The sequence below is a fragment of the Sceloporus occidentalis genome, unplaced genomic scaffold (assembly GCF_023333645.1).
Source record: "Sceloporus occidentalis isolate IW3139 unplaced genomic scaffold, rSceOcc1.0.p SCAF_5, whole genome shotgun sequence".
Taxonomy (NCBI): Eukaryota; Metazoa; Chordata; class Lepidosauria; order Squamata; family Phrynosomatidae; genus Sceloporus; species Sceloporus occidentalis.
In genome coordinates this window covers 1,914,785-1,936,446 of record NW_028316985.1, presented here as the reverse complement: position 1 = coordinate 1,936,446, position 21,662 = coordinate 1,914,785, and the positions used below count along the sequence as shown (strand labels likewise).

Here is a 21,662-nt window from a genome sequence, read left to right as displayed (position 1 = left end):
ACGACGAGGTGTTGCAAACTTTATTGCTAACAGTCAAGGTTTGCAGGAATTAAAACAGAGGAGAAAAGAGTATTTTCAAAATGTGCAAAAATATTAAACAATTTCTGTTTCTTCTTCCTTTTATTTATTTACGTCCTGCTTTTCTTGCATCACACCTCAAAGCAACATATAGATTAAATCAGATAAAATATCTTGGGATGTGCAAATGTTCCAAAATTCAAAAAGAAAGAAAGAAAATTTAAAACTTAAAAACAAAAATCTAAAACACTTCTAGTCCCATGCGTTTTGGAGAAGGGAGACCCAACCTGGATACAAAATGAAGAAAATATCATACTTATAATGTAATGAAACTATCACAACTCTCTTTTTAAAATAATAAAATAAAAAATAAAATTTAAAGCATTGATTAAAATTATAAATTGCAATTAAGAAAGCAGGCAGTATCCTATGAAAGTCCTTTCTTTAAAACCAGCTTGTTCCCAAAATCAGGCCGGAATTTTTATTTTATTTTTTTAATAAATGTCTGCTTGCTGGCAAATCTAGAACAAACCAATAAAGTTGGGATAAAATATTGCAAACTGACGTTGAAAGAGTATTTTTAATCTTTTCTTTTCTTTTTTTCTGTCTTGGAGTTCTAATTGCTGCAAATTTTGCCACCTTCCTTTTACAGTATTCCTGTTAGATATTGCAGCCAATAGATGGATTTAGTGTCGGTGCATCTACACTGTCAAAATAATGCAGTTTGACACCACTTTAAGTGTGGGAGCTCCATCCTTTGGAATCCTGGGATTGGTAGTCTTTGCAAAGTCTTTAGCCTTCTCTGCCAAAGAGTGCAAACTACAATTCCCAGGATTTTGTGAGATTGAGCCCTAGCAGTTAAAGTGGTGTAGATATAGTTCCCAAACACACTGCAGAAATAACCCAGTTTGAGACCGCTTTAACTGCCCTCAATCAATGCTAGGGAATTCTGGGATTTGTAGTTTTGTGTGATGTTTAGCCTTCCCTGCCAGAGAGCACTGGTGCCACAATAAACTACAATTCCCAGGATTTCCTAGCACTGAGCCAGGGCAGTTAATGCAATCACAAACTGGATTATTTCTGCAGTGTGTTTTGGACCATAGATAGATAGATCCTACAAATCCCAGGATTCCATAGCACTGATCCAAGGCAGATACAAGGGGTGTGGAACTGTATTATTTCTACAGTGTAGATGCACACAGATACCAAGCTAGGTCCTACAGAATCCTGGGACTTGCAGTTTGTTGTAGTACAAGAGACCCCTAGTGGCAGAGGCTAAATGACTCACAAAACTACAAATCCCAGGAGTCCATAGCGGTGGAGTTGTGGCAGTTAAAGCGGTGCTAAATTCCACAGTGCAGACGCAACCTAAGTCTTGGGCCTTGATTTGTTGGCATTTGTAGGCCAGGCTGGACCAGGCCTGGATTAAGGGCCAACTGTCTCTCAGGGGGTCATTTGCCCCCTAAAACCATAGGACCCTGGGCACTTTAGTAGAAGTGTTTTGTTGAACCAAACCCAAACCACCGAGGCCTTCACAAGTGTGTTTTTGTGAGGTTCCCCCCCTTCAAAAGCCCCCAAACAGGCCCATCATGCCAGGGCCACTCCCCAAAATCAAGGTGATTCCACCTCCGGAGAACGATGTGCACCAGGCGCCCAAGTCGGCCCGGAAAGGGCCGGCCTTCTGGACCGATGCCACGGGGGCTGTGCAGAAGCCACGCAGGGAGACCCCGCCACCCCCGCCCCCACCCCCACCTGTCTGGGAGATCCAGGACAAGGTGCCCCCACCCCCCAGTAAGTGCAGGCCGGACCCTGGGCATCCTTGGCTGGGGTTTGGTTCTAGCACCTTCCATTGATAGAAAAATCCATCAGTACTCAAGTCTCATTATATACAATGGAACATTATTATTATTATTAGTAGTAGTAGTAGTTGAGTGGGCCCTTGGTATCCACTGCGCTTTGGTTTTAGGACCTTCCGTTGATACCAAAATCCATGGATGCTAAAGTCCCATTAAATACTGAAGAAGACAATCACTTATAACTGAAAAACTGCATTTGGGATTGATTTGAGGGTCAGACTAGATAGCTATATGAGGCTTTACACATGATAACAACAATTAAGTTCTGCATTTTCTGTATGTTTACGCCAAGGACACTTGTTTAAGAACATGCAGCTTCCTATTTCGTTAGCAATGCACCAAGGGTGATGTAGTCTGAATTTTCAGTTCCATAAACATATGCTTATTATCCTGTTCGGTCAACAAAATGTTGAAATATGGAATGTTTTTGTTAGTAAAGAACATTAAGAAATAACCCGATGGGAATATAGGAGGAGGATGGGTTCAGGTTTTTGTGTGATTCTGTTTAAAAAATATGCAGCACTTGAATACCTATGCTCAGTTGCCTTTAGAAAGATATTTCTCTGCTGAGTCCAGCTGAACATAAAGGAGATCTGCTTTCCTACTTTAGTGTGGTTTCTGAGTGGAGGGTCCCAATTTTCCACTGCAATACAATGGTGCATCATCATCATCATCATCATCATCATCATCATCAGTACAGTGAGCCCTTGGTATCTGCTGGGGTTTGGTCCCAGGACCCAACCCCCCATGGATACCAAAAACCCTAAATGCTAAAATCTCATAATATACAATGGGCCCTCATCATCATCACCATTACAGTGGGCCCTTGGTATCCACTAGGGTTTGGTTCCAGGACCCCCATGGAAACCAAAATCCATAAATGCTCAAGTTTCATTATATACAAGGGGACATTGTTATTACAGTATTGTTATTGTTATTATTACAGTGGGCCCTTGGTATCTGCCAGGGTTTGGTTCTTGAGCATCCACGGATTTTGTATACCAAAATCTGTGGATGCTCAAGTACCATTATATACAATGGGGGGTTATTATTATTATTACAGTGGGTCCTTGTTATCTGCTAGGGTTTGGTTCCAGGACCCCCATGGATATCAAAATCCATAAATGCTCATCCTATTATATATAAAGGGACATTGTTGTTGTTGTTGTTGTTACAGTGAGCCTTTGGAATCCATTTGGGTTTGGTTCCAGGACCCGCCATGGATACCAAAATCCATCAAGCTCAAGTCTCATTATATACAATGGGGCATTGCTGTTGTTGTGGTTGTTGTTATTATTGGTAGAGTGGGCCTTTGGTATCTGCTGGGGTTTGGTTGTAGCACCTTCCGTTGATACCAAAATCCATCAATGCTTAAGTCCCATTATATGCAATGGGATATTACTATTACTATTATTATTATTATTATTATTATTATTATTATTATTATTATTATTATTGTAGGCCTTTGGTATCTGCTGGGGTTTGCTTCCAGGATGTCCCATTGATATCAAAATTCATGAATGCTCAAGTCCCATTTTATACAATGTGCTGGTAATAATAATTATTATTACCATTATCAAAGTGGGCCCTTGGTATTCCCATGGGTCAAAGTGGGGAACAGCAATAATTAACAAATAAACAACATCAGTTAAAAAGGTCACATTATGGTAATCCAAGAGGCATGAGTCATTGTGGTGCAAAGAAATAGTTTTCAGGGATGATGATGATGATGATGATGATGATGATGATGATGATGATGATGATGCCCTGCTTTTTTCCAGAACATTGGGACACAAAGAGGCTTACAAATTTAAACAAACAAAACAAAACAATGACAATACAATGCAATACCTTTAAGAATGCAAGGATTTAAAATCAAGGCATGATTATTTCTTTTGTATGCAATTTTATTTCATTTAAATGCTTTCCATCCTGTAAGTTGCTTGGAATGCCAACATTGGGAGGAAAGGCGGGGGAAGCAAATGATAATAAAATGCAATTATTTTCTTTTTCCACCAGAAATTTTTGGCGCCGTCAGTTGGTGGCAGATATCCACAGGCATCTTGTTGCTTCTGGCGTTTATCTTGTTCGTCATTCTGATAAGTCTGATTGTTGCCTGTAAGTATCTGCAGCCCAAGAAGAGATGGCCAGACTAATCTGATCTCTTTTTTTTATATATAAAATTACCAGCTTGGTAGGTGAAGGGAATGCTGTGGATATAGTATATCTTGATTTCAGTAAGGCCTTTGACAAGGTTTCCCATGACATTCTTGCAAATGAGCTTGTAAAATGGGAGTTAAACAATAAAAAATATTAAATGGATTTGCAATTGGTTGACCAGCTGAACCCAAAGGGTTCTCAGCAATGGCTCCTTTTCATCCTGGAGAGAAGTGACCAGTGCTATTCAACATCTTTATCAATGACTTGGATCATAGAATCATAGAATCATAGAATCGTAGAGTTGGAAGAGACCACTAGGGCCATCCAGTCGAACCCCCTGCCATGCAGGAAATCCAAATCAAAGCATCCCTGACAGATGGCCATCCAGCCTCTGTTTAAAGACCTCCAAGGAAGGAGACTCTATCACCTTCCGAGGAAGTGCATTCCACTGTCAAACAGCCCTTACTGTCAGGAAGTTCCTCCTAATGTTGAGGTGGAATCTCTTTTCCTGTAGCTTGCATCCATTGTTCCGGGTCCTGTTCTCTGGAGCAGCAGAAAACAAGCTTGCTCCCTCCTCAATATGACATCCTTTCAAATATTTAAACAGGGCTATCATATCACCTCTTAACCTTCTTTTCTCCAGGCTAAACATCCCCAGCTCCCTAAGTCGTTCCTCATAGGGCATGGTTTCCAGACCCTTCACCATTTTTGTCGCCCTCCTTTGGACACGCTCCAGTTTCTCAATGTCCTTTCTGAATTGTGGTGCCCAGAACTGGACACAATATTCTAGGTGGGGCCTGACCAAAGCAGAATACAGTGGCACTATTACTTCTCTTGATCTAGACACTATACTTCTATTGATGCAGCCTAAAATAGCATTGGCCTTTTTAGCTGCCGCATCACACTGTTCACTCATGTTCAACTGGATGACAGAATAGGGGGCCTACTTATCAAATTTGCATCCGACACCAAATTAGGAAGAGTAGCTAATACCCCAGAGGACAGGATCAAAATTCAAAATGACCTTAATAGATAAGAAAGCTGGGCCAAAGATAACAAAATGAATATCAACACGGAGAAATGTAAGGTTCTGCACTTAGGGTGGAAAAATGAAATGCATAGATATAGGATGGGGGACACCTGGCTGAACGAGAGTTATATGTGAAAGGGATCTAGGAGTCCTAGTAGACCACAAGCTGAACATGGGTCAGTAGTGTGTTGCGGCAGCTAGAAAAGCCAATGTGATTCTAGGCTGCATCAATAGGAATATAATGTCTAGATTGAGGGACGTAATAGTGCCACTGTATTCTACTTTAGTCAAGCCTCACCTGGAATAATACTGTGTCCAGTTCTGGGCACCAGAATTGAAAAAGGATGTTGAGAAGCTGGAGCATGTCCAGAGGAGGGCAACCAACATAATAGAAGGTCTGGAAACCCCCAAGCCCTAGGAAGAGAGGCTTAGGGAACGTATTATGTTTAGCCTGGAGAAGGGAAGGTTAAGGTGTGACATGATAGCCCCATTTCAATATTGGGAAGGATGTCGCTGGGAGGATGTCCCATCATACTGAGGATGGAGGAAGCTTGTTTTCTGCTGCTCCAAAGGCTAGGACACAAAGCCATGGATTCAACCTGCAGAAAAAGAGATTCCACCTAAACCTTAAGAAGAATGGATTGACAGAAAGAGCTGTTCCACTGTGAAAGACACTGCATCCTCAGAGTGTGGTGGAATCCCCTTCTTTAGAGGTTTTTAAGCAGAGCCTGGATAGCCATCTGTCCCAGGGACGGCTTGGATGATGTCTTCTTAGAATAAGAGAATCCTAAAGTTCGAAGGTACTCTCAAAGACCATCCAGTCCAACCCCATTCTGCCATGCAGGAATTCACAATCAAAGCATCCCCAATAGATGGCCATCCAGCCTCTTGTTTAAAAGCCTCCAAAGAAGGCAACCCCATCACTTTCCAAGGCATTGTCTTCCAGTGGCAAACAGCCCTTACTGTCAGGACGTTCCTCCTAATGTTGAGGTGGAATCTCTTTTCCTGGAGCTTGCATCCATTGTTCTGGATCCTGTTCTCTGGAGCAGCAGAAAGCAAACTAGCTCCCTCCTCAATGCGACATCCCTTAAAGTATTTAAACAGGACTATCATATCACTTCTTAACCTTCTCTTCTCCATACTAAACATACCCATCTCCCTAAGGCGTTCCTCATAGGGCATGGTTTCCTTCACCATTTTGATCATTTTTTTTCTTCTTAAGTGCAGTGTCTTACATTTCTCCCTGTTGAAGTTCATTTTGTTAGTTTTGGCCCAGCTTTCTAATCTATTAAGGCCATTTTGAATTCCTGCATGGCAGAAGGAGGGCTCAACTGGATGGTCTTGTGGGGGGGGGGGGGGGAATCTCTTACAGGTCTAGGATTTCATGAATCTTCTACCTTGGATGGCTGAGTAAAAGAGAGAATTTAAACAGGTGAGGCTTACATGACAAACACCTGCTGGAATTCCCTGTTCCACACACCTAGGAGCCCTGTCCATTATTTAACCTGGCAGTTCTACTTGATCATCCAAAAAGGCCTTTTTTGATGTGTGATATTGCAGAGGAGTCCTGCAACCTGCTTCCAAGATGAATGGCCTCTCATTAGGGTTGCCATATCCCGCCGGGGGGGCGGGACAATCCCGGTTTGGGCGGTGCTGTCCCGGTCCCGGCCCGGTTTGGCGCCCAAACCGGGACGGCCCCGCCCACCGCGGCCACCTCAGGCCCCGCGGCGGCTCCAAGGCCTTGCTGAGGCCTGGGAAGGCTCTCCGCGGTTGGAGCTCCAGCCGCGGAGACGCTCCCTCCCGGGCCCCAGCGCGGCCTTGGAGGCAGCTCCGCGGTCGGAGCTCCGGCCGCGGGGTCCTCAAGGCCTCCACGAGGCCAGGGAGGAGGAGGAGGCCGCTTCCCACCGCGGCAATCGCCGCGATGAGGGGCGGCCCCCGCCTCCTTCCCGGCCTGGGAGCCGGCCGAGGCTTCTTCCCAGGCCGGGAGGAGGAGAAGGCCGCTTCCCACCGCGGCGATCGCCGCGATGAGGAGCAGCCTCCGCCTCTTTCCCGGCCTGGGAGCCGGCCTAGGCTCCCTCCCAGGCCGAGAGGAGGAGGAGGAGGAAGCCTGGCACCGCGGCGATCGCCGCGATGCCAGGCTTCCCCCCGCCCTTCTCGGCCTGGGAGCCAGCCTAGGCTCCCTCCCAGGCCGGGAGGAGGAGGAGGAAGCCTGGCACTGCGGCGATCGCCGCGATGCCAGGGTTCCCCTCGCCCTTCTCGGCCTGGGAGCCAGCCTAGGCTCCCTCCCAGGCCGGGAGGAGGAGGAGGAAGCCTGGCACCGAGGCGATCGCCGCGATGCCAGGCTTCCCCTCGCCCTTCTCGGCCTTGGAGCCAGCCTAGGCTCCCTCCCAGGCCGGGAGGAGGAGGAGGAAGCCTGGCACCGAGGCGATCGCCGCGATGCCAGGCTTCCCCTCGCCCTTCTCGGCCTGGGAGCCAGCCTAGGCTCCCTCCCAGGCCGGGAGGAGGAGGAGGAAGCCTGGCACCGAGGCGATCGCCGCGATGCCAGGCTTCCCCCCGCCCTTCTCGGCCTGGGAGCCAGCCTAGGCTCCCTCCCAGGCCGGGAGGAGGAGGAGGAAGCTTGGCACCGTGGCGATCGCCGCGATGCCAGGCTTCCCCCCGCCCTTCTCGGCCTGGGAGCCAGCCTAGGCTCCCTCCCAGGCCGGGAGGAGGAGGAGGAAGCTTGGCACCGTGGCGATCGCCGCGATGCCAGGCTTCCCCCCGCCCTTCTCGGCCTGGGAGGCAGCCTAGGCTCCCTCCCAGGCCGGGAGGAGGAGGAGGAAGCCTGGCACCGCGGCGATCGCCGCGATGCCAGGCTTCCCCTCGCCCTTCTCGGCCTGGGAGCCAGCCTAGGCTCCCTCCCAGGCCGGGAGGAGGAGGAGGAGGACAAGGTTTAAAAATCTAGGACTTTTTTTTTAATTTCCTAGCCAGGAAATTTAAAAAAAAAATGTCCTACATTTTCAAACCTTGTCCTACATTTGTCCCGGTTTCGAGGTCCTCCATTATGGCAACCCTATCTCTGATAGGCTTCCAAAGAGGACAGTTATCCTTTATTGGTGGTCAGGGAGGAGGCAGAAAAATTTGGGCCTGGGGAGGGTTGGAGAAGTCAAGGGTTGCAAAAACCATCTTCTCAAAGGGGTGGAATTAATTTGTTAATGACTATCCCACCTCTCTAATGGCATGGGCAATTGAGTCCCACTTTGCCCAACCACCTGATTATTGAAACGCCTTTTATCAATCTCTTTGCTTTCATTTCAGACATGCAGGAAGCAGACAAGATCATTGCTAACTTACCAGAAACTGAGCGCATAGAAAAACGGCTGATGGAGGCTGTGAGACAGCATTACATGCAGGCCAAGAGACGTAAGTGTGCCCCATGGGAGTCTGTCTACACCGGCTAGAATATTATTATTATTATTATTATTATTATTATTATGTTTATGTTTATGTTTATGTTTATGTTTATGTTTATGTTTATGTTTATAATAATATATATAATGTTTATACAGGGACTCAAGGTGAATACAGTGGACCCTCCACATTCACTTGGGTTAGGAGCGCACAGGACCCCTGTGAAAGTGGGGAAAACGTAAATAAAAAAACCCTTTAAAAAAAATCTGAGAGCATCTCTCTAGGAATCTCTAGCTTGTCCAGTGTAACTCTATGGTCAACATCTGCTGGAAGGCACTGGAAGACCTACAAATGCCTAGAGAATTATTCTCTCTAGGAATTTGTATGTCTTCCAATTTGACCTCTGGCAGACTTTGACCACAGAGTTGTGCTGGAGGACATGGAGATTTCTAGAGTTCTCTGGAGAGAAACAATTAACCAAATCCATGAATAGTCAAATCCACAAAAGTTCAAAATGTAGAGGGATGACAGTACTGTGGGCTCCCAGAGTGTTCTGGCCCAGAGCTCTGGCAGATTCTTCTCTGTTATCTCTACCCTCTGGAGCAAGGCCAGGTAGATGTCCACACACGCATCCCAGCATGCCGCCCAGCTGGCGCAGTTCACTCCCTCTGAGGTTAGAAACGAGGAACACATGGCTGGGCACCTTGTGACTTCAGAGTGAGCAATTTATGCCAGAGGCGGCAAAACCGGGTGTCCCAGTGGGAAGCTGTGTAAACAGTCACCCAGTGTCATTCTGGACTGCTTTGGGTATTCTTAGAAAATTTAGATCAAAAGGTGAGTTTTTAAACTCAGATTTAGGGAAAGATAGGGTGGATCGATTGAGCCCTGGTGGCGCAGTGGTTAAATGCCTATACTGCAGCCACTCACTCGAAACCATAAGGTTGCGAGTTCAATACCAGCGAAAGGGTTCAAGCTTGACTCAGGCTTGCATCCTTGCAAGGTGGTTGCTAAAATGAGTCCCCAGAGTGTTGGGGGCACTTAGCTTAGCTTACAGTTGTAAACCACTTAGACATTGTTAGTTCACTATGAAGCGGTATAAATGAAGTTGTTTGTTTGTTTTGGATTGAACACTGAGTCTGGAGTCAGGAAATAAGAAGAAGACTGGGAAAGGGAAGGGCAGCCATGAAAGAACTAAACAATATCCTAAAGATATACAGCTGTGTGCTAAAATTAGAATTGCCCAAGCCATTGTATTCCCTATCACTATCTACAGATGCAAGAACTGATCAGTGAAGAAAGAGGATATGAAGAAAATAGACTCATTTGACATGTGGTGCTAGAGAAAAGTGCTGGAGATATTGCATGGATGGCCAAGAAGACAAACAATGGGTCTTTGAACAGATCAAACCAGAAATTACCATAGAAGCCAAGATGATGAAACCGAGGCTGTTATACTTTGGCCACATCATGAGAAGGCAGGACTCATTAGAAAAGGCAATGATGCTGGGGAAGGTGGAAGGCAGATGGACTCAGTTTTGCACGTCAGGGGTGTGACTCTGCAGGACCTTAGCAGAGCAGCAGAGGACAAGGGGGGGGGGGGCTTGGAGGTTTCTTATCCACAGGGTTGCCATGAGTTGAAGTTGACCTGAGGGTAACTAACAACAACAACGACCTTGAACTGAGCACAGCCATTCCTCATTGGACCACTAACCATTGCTTTAGGAGAACATATGCAAGACTCTTATCTGCCATCTGAACTGTCTAGCTCTTGGATCCATACATAGTGATGGGGAATACCAATGAGCTTACAGTGGTAAACCTTTTGAAGATTGCTTAATGCAGTATGCTTAATTTAATAGATTGCTTAATGCTAGCCTGAAGAAGAAGAGCCCCCCCTCCAGTCCATCTGCCTTGGTCCAGGCCTCAGAGGGAGAGAAGAATGCTGGACCTGATTCCCTCCCTCCCTCACCATTCCCTTCTCCTTTTGTGTCGTGTCTTTTAGATTGTAAGCCTGTGGGCAGGGAACTGTCTGTTATCCCCTCTATTGTAAACCGCTCGGATTCCCAGTGATTGGGCGGTATATAAATAAAACCTATTATTATTATTATTATTATTATTATTATTATTATTATTATATAAATGAAGCTGCTATTGCTGTTGGATGATTCTCACTTTAGTGCTCAGCCATATAGCTTTACTCTTTAGGATCTTATCTAGTTTTTTTGTAGCTGCCCTTCCAAGTCCCAGTCTTCTCCTGATTTCTTGACTGCAATTCTCCATTCTGATCAATGTTTATCCAAGGTATGGGGACTCCTTTATTATTTCCATTTCCTCATTGTCTAGGTTGAGTTCAAGGTTAGCCAGTTGTATATTTGTTACCCTTGCACACAGATGTCAATGGTGTGTGGCTGTGCAGGTGCCTTGCAGATGGCTGGACCTTGTGCATGGGAATTAATTGGATGCTATACATTTCTACAGAGAGCCAGTGTGGTGTAATGATTGGAGTGTTGGACTACAACTCTGGAGAACATGGTTTGATTCCCCACTTGGCTATGAAACCCACTGAGTGACCTTGGGCAAGTCACACACTCTCAGCCTCAGCCTCAGGGGAAGGCAATGGTAAACCTCCTCTAAAGAAATCTTGCCAGGAAAACCCGATGATAAGCTTGCCATAAGTTGGAAATGACTTGAAGGCACACAACAATGAAAATGAAAGACCTTCTCGTCCCATATACCTGAAATTTGAATCCTCAGTGGAGGATCTGTTCTGTGTCCCAACACCTTGTGAAGTTAGGGGTTATGTATATGTAACAGGGCTTTCTCTGTAGCAGCACCCCAAATGTGGAACTCACTGCCCATGGAGTTTCACCTAGGGTCAGCATAAGCTGGAAGTGACTTGAAGGCACCCAACAACAACAACAACAGCCATTTCTACATGCGCTGGCTTGGTTGAATGGCACACACAATTTCCCCATTCAGTCCAAAGGTTTTGTACCATGGTTTCGCATGTGGAGATTTGCAGTAGGCAGCTTCATTGTCAGATCTTGGCCACTGATGGATCAAATCGAAGGACTCATTCTTGAAGAGCTGGTCCTATTGCATCAGTGTTGGGGAAGGGCTGTGGGGCCGAAGGGTTGCTGGGGATGGAGGGAAGGTGGGTGGGATTTGGGGGGCAAGGAGCCCCTTCAACCCTATGCTTTCTCTTCCCAGCCTCGGTGTGTAAACCCTGCCACAACAACTGGATGCAGTTGGCTGACTCTTGCTACCTGGGCACCGCCGAGAAGATGCACTGGGAGAAATGCATTGAGCATTGCGAGTCCTACGGAGCCAGTTTTCTGATAGCAAGAACAGAAGCAGAAATGGTGAAAAAACTTTTTCAGTTTCTCTCTTTGGCATGATGTAGGATTAGACCTTGAATGGATGCAAAGGAATCTAGTAGCGCCTTCTAAAACTGCAAATCCCAGGGTGATGTAGGGTAGAATCATAGAAACATCGAAGTTTATTACACAGGAGGCATCCTGTGCAGAAACGGGATCTAAAATGGGAATTAAAACCCAAGTTAAGTCAAGTTTTATTGTACTAGCCAAAGGCCGTGACAAAAAGAGCTTATCAAAAAGCATAAAACATTTAAAACAAAAGGCACAGAATACAAAGGACAAAAAGTGTCCCAACATTTCGTGTGCAGTTAAAATAGTTAAGTATTAAAAAGGACAAAAGGAAAAAGAGACATCTTTCTTGGATATTAGTAAACATATATAATATAATCATGAAATCTAATTAATACTTGGCGTCTCCATGGCAATTTATGGCAATTTTCTTCAACTCTCTCTTCCTAATCTTTTTTGCAGCCGTGGCAAAAAGAGCCACTCTATGTGTAACATAATCATTGGTATCGTTCAAAAGGAATGGGACCGAATCAACAGTAGCGCTCCCACTTTTGTTTGTCAGCAAGGTGTTAACAATTTATTTCTAGGGTTGCTGTACAATGGACAAACTAACAAGTAGAGAACAATATCCTCCACCTGAGGCTGACTGAAGATGCTCACTCTGTTCTCAAAAGGCACTTTTTTCTTTTCTTTTTTTCTGAATTAAAACCTGAAAAAAAAACCCGAAAGAAGACATACAAAAGCGTGATTGATTTTCAGACACATCTGGATTAACGCAACATTAAACCAGCTAGAAAGTCAACAAAACTTGATTATTTTTACTTTCGGGATTTTCTGGAAGTAAAAGGAATCGTGTTTTGTCTACTTTCTAGTCGAGTTAATGTTGCATTAATGCATCTTAACAGCGATGTCATTTGAAAATCAATTGAAAATCTACTTTCTGTCTGGATAAATGATGGGTTAACCCTGAACATCGTCTGATAATAAATCTGCTTTTGCTGATTTTTTTCATTTTAAATCTCGTTTTTGCATGGGATCCCTCCCGTGTGATAAACTCCATAGAGCTGGAAGAGACTCCAAGGGCCATCCAGTTAAACGCCATTCTGCCATGCAGGAACTCACAATCAAGCATCCCAACAGCTAGCCACCCAGCCTCTCTTTAAAGACCTCCAAAGAAGGAGACCCCACCACTTTCCAAGGAATTGTGTCACACAGTTGAACAGCCCTGTCAGGAAGTTCATCCTAATGTTGAGGTGGAATCTCTTTTCCTTGAGTTTGAACCCATTGCTCCGTTTCCTAGTCTCTGGAGCAGCAGAAAACAAGCTTGCTATATTCTCAATATGAAATCCTTTGAAATACTTAAACATGGCTATCCTATCCCCCCTTAACCTTCTCTTCTCCAGGGCTAAACACATCCTGCTCCCTAAGCAGCTCCTCAGAAGGCTTGGTTGTTTCCAGACGCTATTCTCTGGAGCAGCAGACAATAAGCTTGTTCCACCCTCAATATGACACCCTTCAAATCTTTAATCATATTACCTTTTGTCTCCAGGCTAAACATACCCAGCTCCCTAAGTGTCTCCTCATCAGGCATGGTTTCCAGACCTTCCACTATTTCGTTGTCCTCCTTTGAACAGCTGCAACTTGCAATTTGTTAACATCGTTTTTGAATTGTGATGCCCAGAACTGGATACAGGATTATTCCAGGTGTGGCCTGGATGGAGCCATGACAGCTAAAATGGTATCGCAGCAATAATTGTGCTGTATGAAAAAGGCAAGAGAATATGACAGGGAATTGGACTTGATGGCCCTTGTGTTCTTAACCAACTCTACATAATGATCAGTCCTATGGAATGCAGGGGCTTGTAGTCTGTTGTGGCGCCAAAGCCTTCTGACATAGAAGGCTCAATAGTTCACAAAACTACAAATCCCAGAATTCCATAGCATTGAGCCATGGCAATTAATGTGGTGTCAAACTGCATTAACTCTGCAGTGTAGCTGCAGCCCTACTCATGCCCCAGGGTCCCTGAGGATCTCATATTTTGGGCAAGGTCATACAGGAGGAGACAGTCCTTCAACTGTCCTATTTCCATATGTTCATATCACTTTATCACTTTTTTCCTGTTTTTTTCTCCCCAAGACAAACAGCCCAAAGCATTATTATAACCTTTCCAGATAGGGAATTTGATCATTTTGGTAGCTACTGTTGGCCCTCCATATCTATGGATTCTTTATCCATGGATTTAAGCATCTATGGCTTGAAAATATTCAAAAAATATAAATTCCAACAAGCAAACTTTGATTTTGTCATTTTATATAAGAGACACACACCATTAGTATGCCATTGTATTTAATGGGATGTGAACATCCATAGATTTTGGTATCCACAGAGGCTCCTGAAACCAAACCCCAGTGGACACCAAGAACCCACTGAATACAGGTTTTTTCATAGTTTTTCCACTTCTACAATATTCTTTTTCAAATATGGAGACCAGAACATTATTATTTCCAAGAATGGTTGTATTATAAATCTTTATAAGAGGAGCATGTTATTGGCAATTTTAATTCAGTTCATTTTCTAAGTAAGCCCAACACAAAGTCCCCTTTCTTTCTTTCTTTCTTTCTTTCTTTCTTTCTTTCTTTCTTTCCTTCTTTCTTTTGCTTCATACAGGTAGAGTCTTCCTTATCCAAAATGCTTAGGACCAGAAGTGTTTTGGATTTTGGATTTTTTTTAATTTTGGAACATTTGCATACACATAATGTGACATCTTGGAGAGGGCACCCAAGTCTTAACACAAAATTCATTTAGGATCTGTACACACCTTATAGACTTACCTGGCAGGTCATTTTATACACAATATTTTAAAATAATTTTATGAATGAAACAAAGTTTGCACACATCTGAAATGACACAATCTCAGCCACCCATGTGGACAGTTTTAGGTTTTGGAATAGATTTCGGAATTCTAGCTAAGGGAGGCTCATCCTGTAGTGGATTGACATTTGCCTCCTTAGCCTATGGAACCCTGGGATCTGTAGTTTGGTGAAGGGGTACATTGCAGTCTTAGCTAGAAAATGATAGTGCCTTATAGAGAATTCCAAGTCCCTTGCCATACTACAAATCCCAGAATTCCACACGATGGAACCATGACAGCTAAATCAAGACTGCTGCAATTGTGCAGAGATAACCTTGGAGACATCACCATACATTCACAATCTCCTGATAATTTATAGTCAAATTAAGGTAGTTTGAGTGTTGGACTATGACTCTGGAGGCCAGGGTTCGAGTCCTGCTTGGCTGTGAAAAACCCTTAGGCAAGTCACATGCTCTCAGCCTCATGGGACCTCCTCTGACCAAATCTTGTCAGGAAAACCCTGTGAAAGGTTTCCTTAAGGATGCCATATGTCAGAAAGGACTTACGGCACACAACGCACATAAGACGCACCATTTCCAGTACAAATTTGCAAATAATGGAACGATTAGGACAACGTAATGTGTAAAAACACACCTGTTATCCCACATATTTGCTTCCAATGTTATTTTAATTTGTTGTCTGCTATATTTTATTGCTTAAATGGTAAGATGTATTAATATATATTATGTTTAATTATTTTCATAGAATGTACGCCAGAGGCAGGTTTATTTTATGTATTTTAATTGATTGTATGCACAGCGCTGTGTAAATTTACAGTGCTTTATAGATAAAGCTTAATAACAGTAATAATACTCAGATGACTTAGAGCTGTCCTGAACAGAAGGCTCAGATCAAGTGACAAAAACAGGCATTATAAAAATTACAGGGGTTTGTCTCTTACAGGAATTCCTGCTTGTGGAGACCAGTAAGTGGCTGACCGAAGAGTACAACTGGCGTATATCTGGAAATTACTGGATCGGTTTGAAGTACAACGTGACTGACAATGTCTGGCACTGGGCTGATGGGAATTATTTGCACCTCAGACTGTGAGTCTCTTCCTTATCCCCTTCCTTGTTTTCTTTCTTTCTTTCTTTACTGTATTTATACCCCGCTCTTCAGCCAGAAAGGCTCTCAGAGCGGCATATAGATAGTTAACTAGACATTTCCCTGCACTCAGGCTTACGGTCTAAAAAAGACATGAGACAAAAGGAGAAGGGAATGGCGGTGGGGAAGGGGACCAAGTCCAACGGTTCTTCCATAGACCATGGCAGATGGACTGGATGCAGGGCTCTTCTCCTTACTTTAGGCCAGGCCTGATGGAGCTGGCCAGCCTTTCTCTCCCTCTGAGGCCAGATGATGTCAGGTGGCAGAAAGGGGGCTTTGGGGATTTCAGAAGCACAGAATTGTAGACCTGGAAGGGACCCCAGAAACCATCCAGACCAACCTCCTGCTCAGTGCATGAATTCACCAGCAGGTAGCTGTCCAGCCTCTTGGAAGGCATAATAATAATAAATAAATCGTTTATTTGTAGCCCGCTTTTCCTGGGTAGATCAAAGTGGGTAACATAACTGTACTCAGTGTACGAAATCCAAAGTGACAATCAGTACATCAATATAAAAACAATTAAAACAGTATTAAAAATTACAAAGCTAAAAACATACAAGCATGGATTGTTTTATCCACGGAGTCAAACATCAGGTTGAAAATATTTTTAAAATATAGAAATTCCAAAAAGCAAACCTTGGTTTTTGCCATTTTGTATAAAGGGTACCATTTTACTATGCTGTTTTATTTAACGGGATCTGAGCATCCATGGATTTTGGTATATATGCGGGTGGTGGTCCTGGAACCAGACCCCAGTGAATACCAAGGGCCCACTGTAGTAATAATAATAATAATGCCCCATTATATATGCAGTGGTCCCTCCACATTCACTGGAGTAGGGTTGAAGGACCCCCATGAATATGGAAACACCACAAATAAAAAACAAGCTTCTTCTTTTTCTTTTCTTTTTACCTCTGAGAACACCTATCTAGGATTTTTTAGGTCCTGCATTGCAACTCTGTGGTCAACATCCGCTAGAGGCTGACCAATAGAATCATGCTGGAGGACCTACAAATGCCTAGAGAATGAGTATATATATGTTTTTCTCTAGTAATTTCTAGGTCCTTCAGCACAACTCTATGGTCAACCTTTGGCAGAGTTGAGCTGGAGAACTTAAAGAGAGAACATAACCAAAACCACAAATAATCAAATCCACCAAAGTAAAAGCTGCAAATGTGGGGGGCTGACTGTACTGGGACTTTAGCACCATGGATTATGGTATCTATGGAGGGTCCTAGAACCAAACCCCAGCGGATACCAAGGACCTACTGTAGTAGTAGTAGTAGTGTAGTAATAGTAATAATAATAACCCATTATATACAATGAAACTTGAGCAGGACTGTGGGCATGTGTGCATACGCACACTCACATTGTTGCCTCATTGTTTTGTGCATACATGTGTGCATATGCACACACAGAGCATTATTCTGAAATATGCTGTGTGTGTGTGTGTGTGTGTGTGTGTTAGGAGAAACTGGATCATGGTTTCTCTCCCTATCTCCACTCCACCATTATTATTTTTATCTCTTACTTTTCAGGACCCATTTCCCATTTCTTTATTGTTGTTATAGGTGTAATAGGCAAACGGAGCCTTCCGGAGACCAAACAGCACCTCTCTTACAGGGCTGTCCAACCTTTTTCCCTGCAGGCCTAAATTGTCCAGAGAGAATGACATGGGCATGGATTACTGCGTCATGCTCGGCAATGGGAATGTACTCGCCAGGGGATGCACCTCTCTGAACCGTTGTTTGTGTAAGAAAGCGGTCCAGTGAATACGGCGGCGTAACCAAAGATGCCACCCTAGAGAACCTACAACTCTTCTTTCACTTGTTTGGCAGCCTCTTTCGCCAAATAGAAATATCACTGGGCCTGGGAGGAAACAGACCTGGATAAAGGGCTTTCCCTTCTCTACCAAGTTGCATGTTTTTTCTCTTTTAGGTTGTGCTGTTTTGAAGCTACGCTTTTAAATTAACGTTTCATACGGTTTCAGTTTGGTAAGCAGTTTAAAGGTTGTTTAATCTTTTTTCCAAAATTATTAAGAATTTTCTAAAGTCATATATGAAAAATGAAATTACATACATTCTCTACATAATGAACATTCACGACATACATGACCTTTACATTAAAACTGCATTTCTCACATTCAGAATCCAAGATGTATGCCTAAGATTCTGAATATGAGAAATACAGTGTTTATGTAAATGTCATGTATGTCACAAATGTTCATTAGGTTGAGAATGTATGTATCTTTTTTTTGCACAAATCTTCACAAATTCATTAAATCCACAAAAACAACCAGACTTAAATCATTTCTATCCTGCTATCCGCCTTGATCTTTGGAAAGGCGGGCTAGAAATAAAGATTTTATTTATTTTATTTTATTATTTAATTTCTATCCTAACATCCAAAACGTCATTTATTACTTTCTCATCTACAGCCTTTTGGATGTTGTCTCAGTTTTTCTGCTTCTTCGTGTTATATCTTTTTAACTATACACTATTCTTCTATTCTTTTTCTGTTAATATACTATATCCTGAAATAGTTGTAAACAAAATACTATATCATTTCTAACCACTAATTGGTAAGGAGATAAACAATTGCTTTTCAGTTAAATATTTGAATCGGTTGCTATTATATTGCCCAACTCCTGTTTCAAATGTTTCAGTAATTGTTGTTTAATCTTACCTTTTGTTGTGTTCCATGTGGTTTTACTTGTTATTTGTATTTATTCTGTAAGCCTCCTTCATTCCCACTCTTTGGGAAAAGGAAGAATATAAATAAAGTGATGCATTGATTGGATTGTGTGTGTGTATCTATGCATTGTGAATTCCTTTGTCTTCACTTATACAGTCGACCCTCCATATAAACGGATTCTGCATCCATGGATTCAACCATCCATAGCTTGAAAATAGTATTGCACACAAAAATAATCCAAAAAGCAAACCTTGATTTTGCCATTTTATATAAGGGACATCATTTTTTGACTGCTGAAGGACAGCAGTATTTGCAATGGTTGCACATTTCCTGAAATAGGTTTTTGAGTATTTTGGGTTTTGCCCATCCTGCAACACCTTTTCTACATTGCCATTGATTAGGATTGCCAGGACAGGAGAACCCTAGAAATCTTAGTGCTAAAATCTGAGACCTATGGTGTCGCAAGAGGTGGGTCTTGGTGATGCTAGAAGTGTGACGCCAGACAAGGCGGACCCTTATGAGGCCATTAAGCATCAGCCACAATTACAGTTTTTTTAAGAAAGACTCCTCCAATTCTAACGAATGAGGAATATATATATATATATAGTTTGTTGTGGGTTTTTGGGGCTTCATGGCTATGTTCTAGAAGAGTTTGTTTCTGACATTTCGCAATGCATTTCAACATTTCTCTGAAGATGCCAGCCACAGATGTTGGCAAAATGTCAGTAACAAACTCTTCTAGAACATGGCCATGTAGCCCAAAAAACCCACAACAAACTATGGATGCTGGCCATGAAAGCCTTCAACTTCACATAGGAATATATATATAGTCAGCCCTTCACATTTGCAGCTTTGAATTTTGTGGATTTGATTATTCATGGATTTGAGTAATATGTTATATCTAGGAATCTCTAGGTCTTCCAGTGCAACTCTGCCGAAAGGTGACCATAGAGCCATGGGGGAGGAGGACCTAGAGATCCCTACAGAAAATATTTCTCTAGGCATTTGTAGGTCCGCCAGCATGACTCTATGGTTAACGTCTGGTTATTTAGCCTACAGCATCTGGAACTTGTTGCTGGACTCCTAACCAGGGCTGAATCTTGCTTTCCAAGATTAGACAAGATCTGGTGGCTTTAGAGTATGTAGGCATATGTCGATTATTGTATTGTATTGTTAAAGCAAATGGAAATGTTTGTTGTTGTTAACTGCCGCCTTCGAATCAATCGTGACCCATGGCGATCGTGTGGATGAGACATCTCCAGGATCCCCTATCCTCCACTGATCTGCTTAGGTCCTGCAAACCCATCCATCTAGCATGCGGTCTTCCATTATTTCTACATTCCCCTACCTTTCCTAGCATTATTGTTTTGTTTTTTTCCAGTGAGTCCTGTCTTCCCAAGATGTGTCTGAAATACAACAACCTCAACTTTATCATCTTGGCTTGCAGGGAGAGTTCTGGCTTGATCTGTTCAAGGATCCAGTTGCCTTTTTAGCTGTCCACGATATCCTCAGCACACTCCTCCAGCACCACATCTCAAATGAATTGATTTCCTTTGCATCTGCTTCCTTTACTGTCCATCTCTTGCATTCGTACATGATGATGTGGAATACAATGGCTACTGCGATTCTAACTTTTGTGCTCAACTGTACATCTTTACTCTTTAGGATCTTTTGTAGTTCTTTCATTGCTGCCCTCTTCTAAGTTCTTGACTACAGTCTTCATTCTGATCAATTTTTGACCCAAGAAACATATTAGGATAGAAGCAATCACATAGTCCCTACAATAGTGCTATGGTGCTGCAAGGGTGGTGCATGTTCCTATAATCAGTCTCCTGCCCTCCTCCCTATGTCCATCCGACATAGTACATGCATACTGTGTGTGTGCGTATGTTCATTTTCCCCTTGCAATTGTGAAATTCTGCAGTTTCACACATCTTCCAACAGAGAATCAAATCATGCCAGACAAATCTAATCTCTCTCTCTCTCTCTCTTTTTTTTTTTTTTTTTGACAAAATTATCAGCTTGTCAGATGAAGGGAATGCTGTGGATGTAGTATGTCTTGATTTCAGTAAGGCATTTGACAAGGTTTCCCATGACATTCTTGCAAACAAACTTGTAAAATGTGGGCTAGACAAGGCAACCGTTACATGGATTTGTAATTGGTTGACTGACCAAAGCCAAAGGGTGCTCAACAATGGCTCCTTTTCATCTTGGAGAGAAGTGACCAGTCGGGTGTCCAGTGGGGTTCTGTCCTGGGCCCAGGGCTATTCAACATCTTTATCAATGACTTGGAGGGCAGAATTGGGGGCATACTTCTCAAATTTGCAGATGACACCAAACTAGGAGGGGTAGCTAATACCCCAGAGGACAGGATCAACATTCAAAATGACCTGAGTAGACTAGAAAGCTGGTCCAAAGCTAACAAAATGAAATTCAACACGGAGAAATGTAAGGTACTCCACTTAGGGTTGAAAAATGAAATGCACAGATATAGGATGGGGGATACCTGGCTGAATGAAACTATGTGTGAAAGGGATCCAAGTAGAGCACAAATTGAACATGAGTCAACAGTCTGATGCGGCAGCTAAAAAGGCCAATGTGATTTTAGGCTGCATCAACAGAAATACAGTGCACCCTTTTTTGCGAGGGATCCGTTCCGGATTCCCCCGCGTAAAAGAAAAAACACCTATGCTCGAACCCAATTTAAATGAATTGGGCTTGTGAACGCGGTGGTGCGACGGCATGTGCGCACCATTTGTCCTTATGGGACGCGACGCCCCTGCATCCCCACACAGCTTTCAGCATATGCTGAAAGTCCTGTATAATGCAGGCACACTGTATGGTGTCTTGATAGTCATTGATCTACGAAATGATAGGCATTGATCTACAGCTTTTTAATATATCTAAATGATAATCTCTGACCTGCATCTTGATATCAAAAAGTGCATCTTGACCTGAGTAGCCAAATGGCCCTAGCATGTGATCTCTCACTGAAACAAAGGGAAGCCATAGGTTTTGATATGTAAACGAATTTCCTTTCCCAGCCCTGGAAATGGATGAGATTATGCAAGGAGCTGCTAAGTGCTCTCAGGAAAGATGCTATCATGTGTCTCAA

At 43.3% G+C, this 21,662-nt stretch overlaps 1 protein-coding gene across 1 annotated transcript; it reads left to right on the top strand.

Annotated features, from left to right (window-relative positions):
- Positions 1-1,097: 1,097 nt before the first annotated feature.
- On the top strand, positions 1,098-17,970 carry LOC149311531 (C-type lectin domain family 1 member B-like). The gene is made up of 6 exons (XM_089527353.1): positions 1,098-1,809; positions 3,894-3,992; positions 8,359-8,463; positions 11,662-11,813; positions 15,653-15,795; positions 17,502-17,970. Exons 1-6 carry the CDS (start codon positions 1,608-1,610, stop codon positions 17,623-17,625), a joined length of 825 nt encoding a protein of 274 aa, XP_089383479.1. The 5' UTR covers positions 1,098-1,607; the 3' UTR covers positions 17,626-17,970.
- The last annotated feature ends 3,692 nt before the right edge of the window (positions 17,971-21,662 follow it).

Excerpts from the sequence above, each read along its gene's own strand:
- LOC149311531 (XM_089527353.1), top strand. The coding sequence starts at position 1,608 with ATGCCAGGGCCACTCCCCAAAATCAAGGTGATTCCACCTCCGGAGAAC. Across the intron at positions 1,810-3,893 it reads CAAGGTGCCCCCACCCCCCA|AAATTTTTGGCGCCGTCAGT; the intron begins GTAAGTGCAGGC and ends TTTTTCCACCAG. Across the intron at positions 8,464-11,661 it reads TTACATGCAGGCCAAGAGAC|CCTCGGTGTGTAAACCCTGC; the intron begins GTAAGTGTGCCC and ends TTCTCTTCCCAG.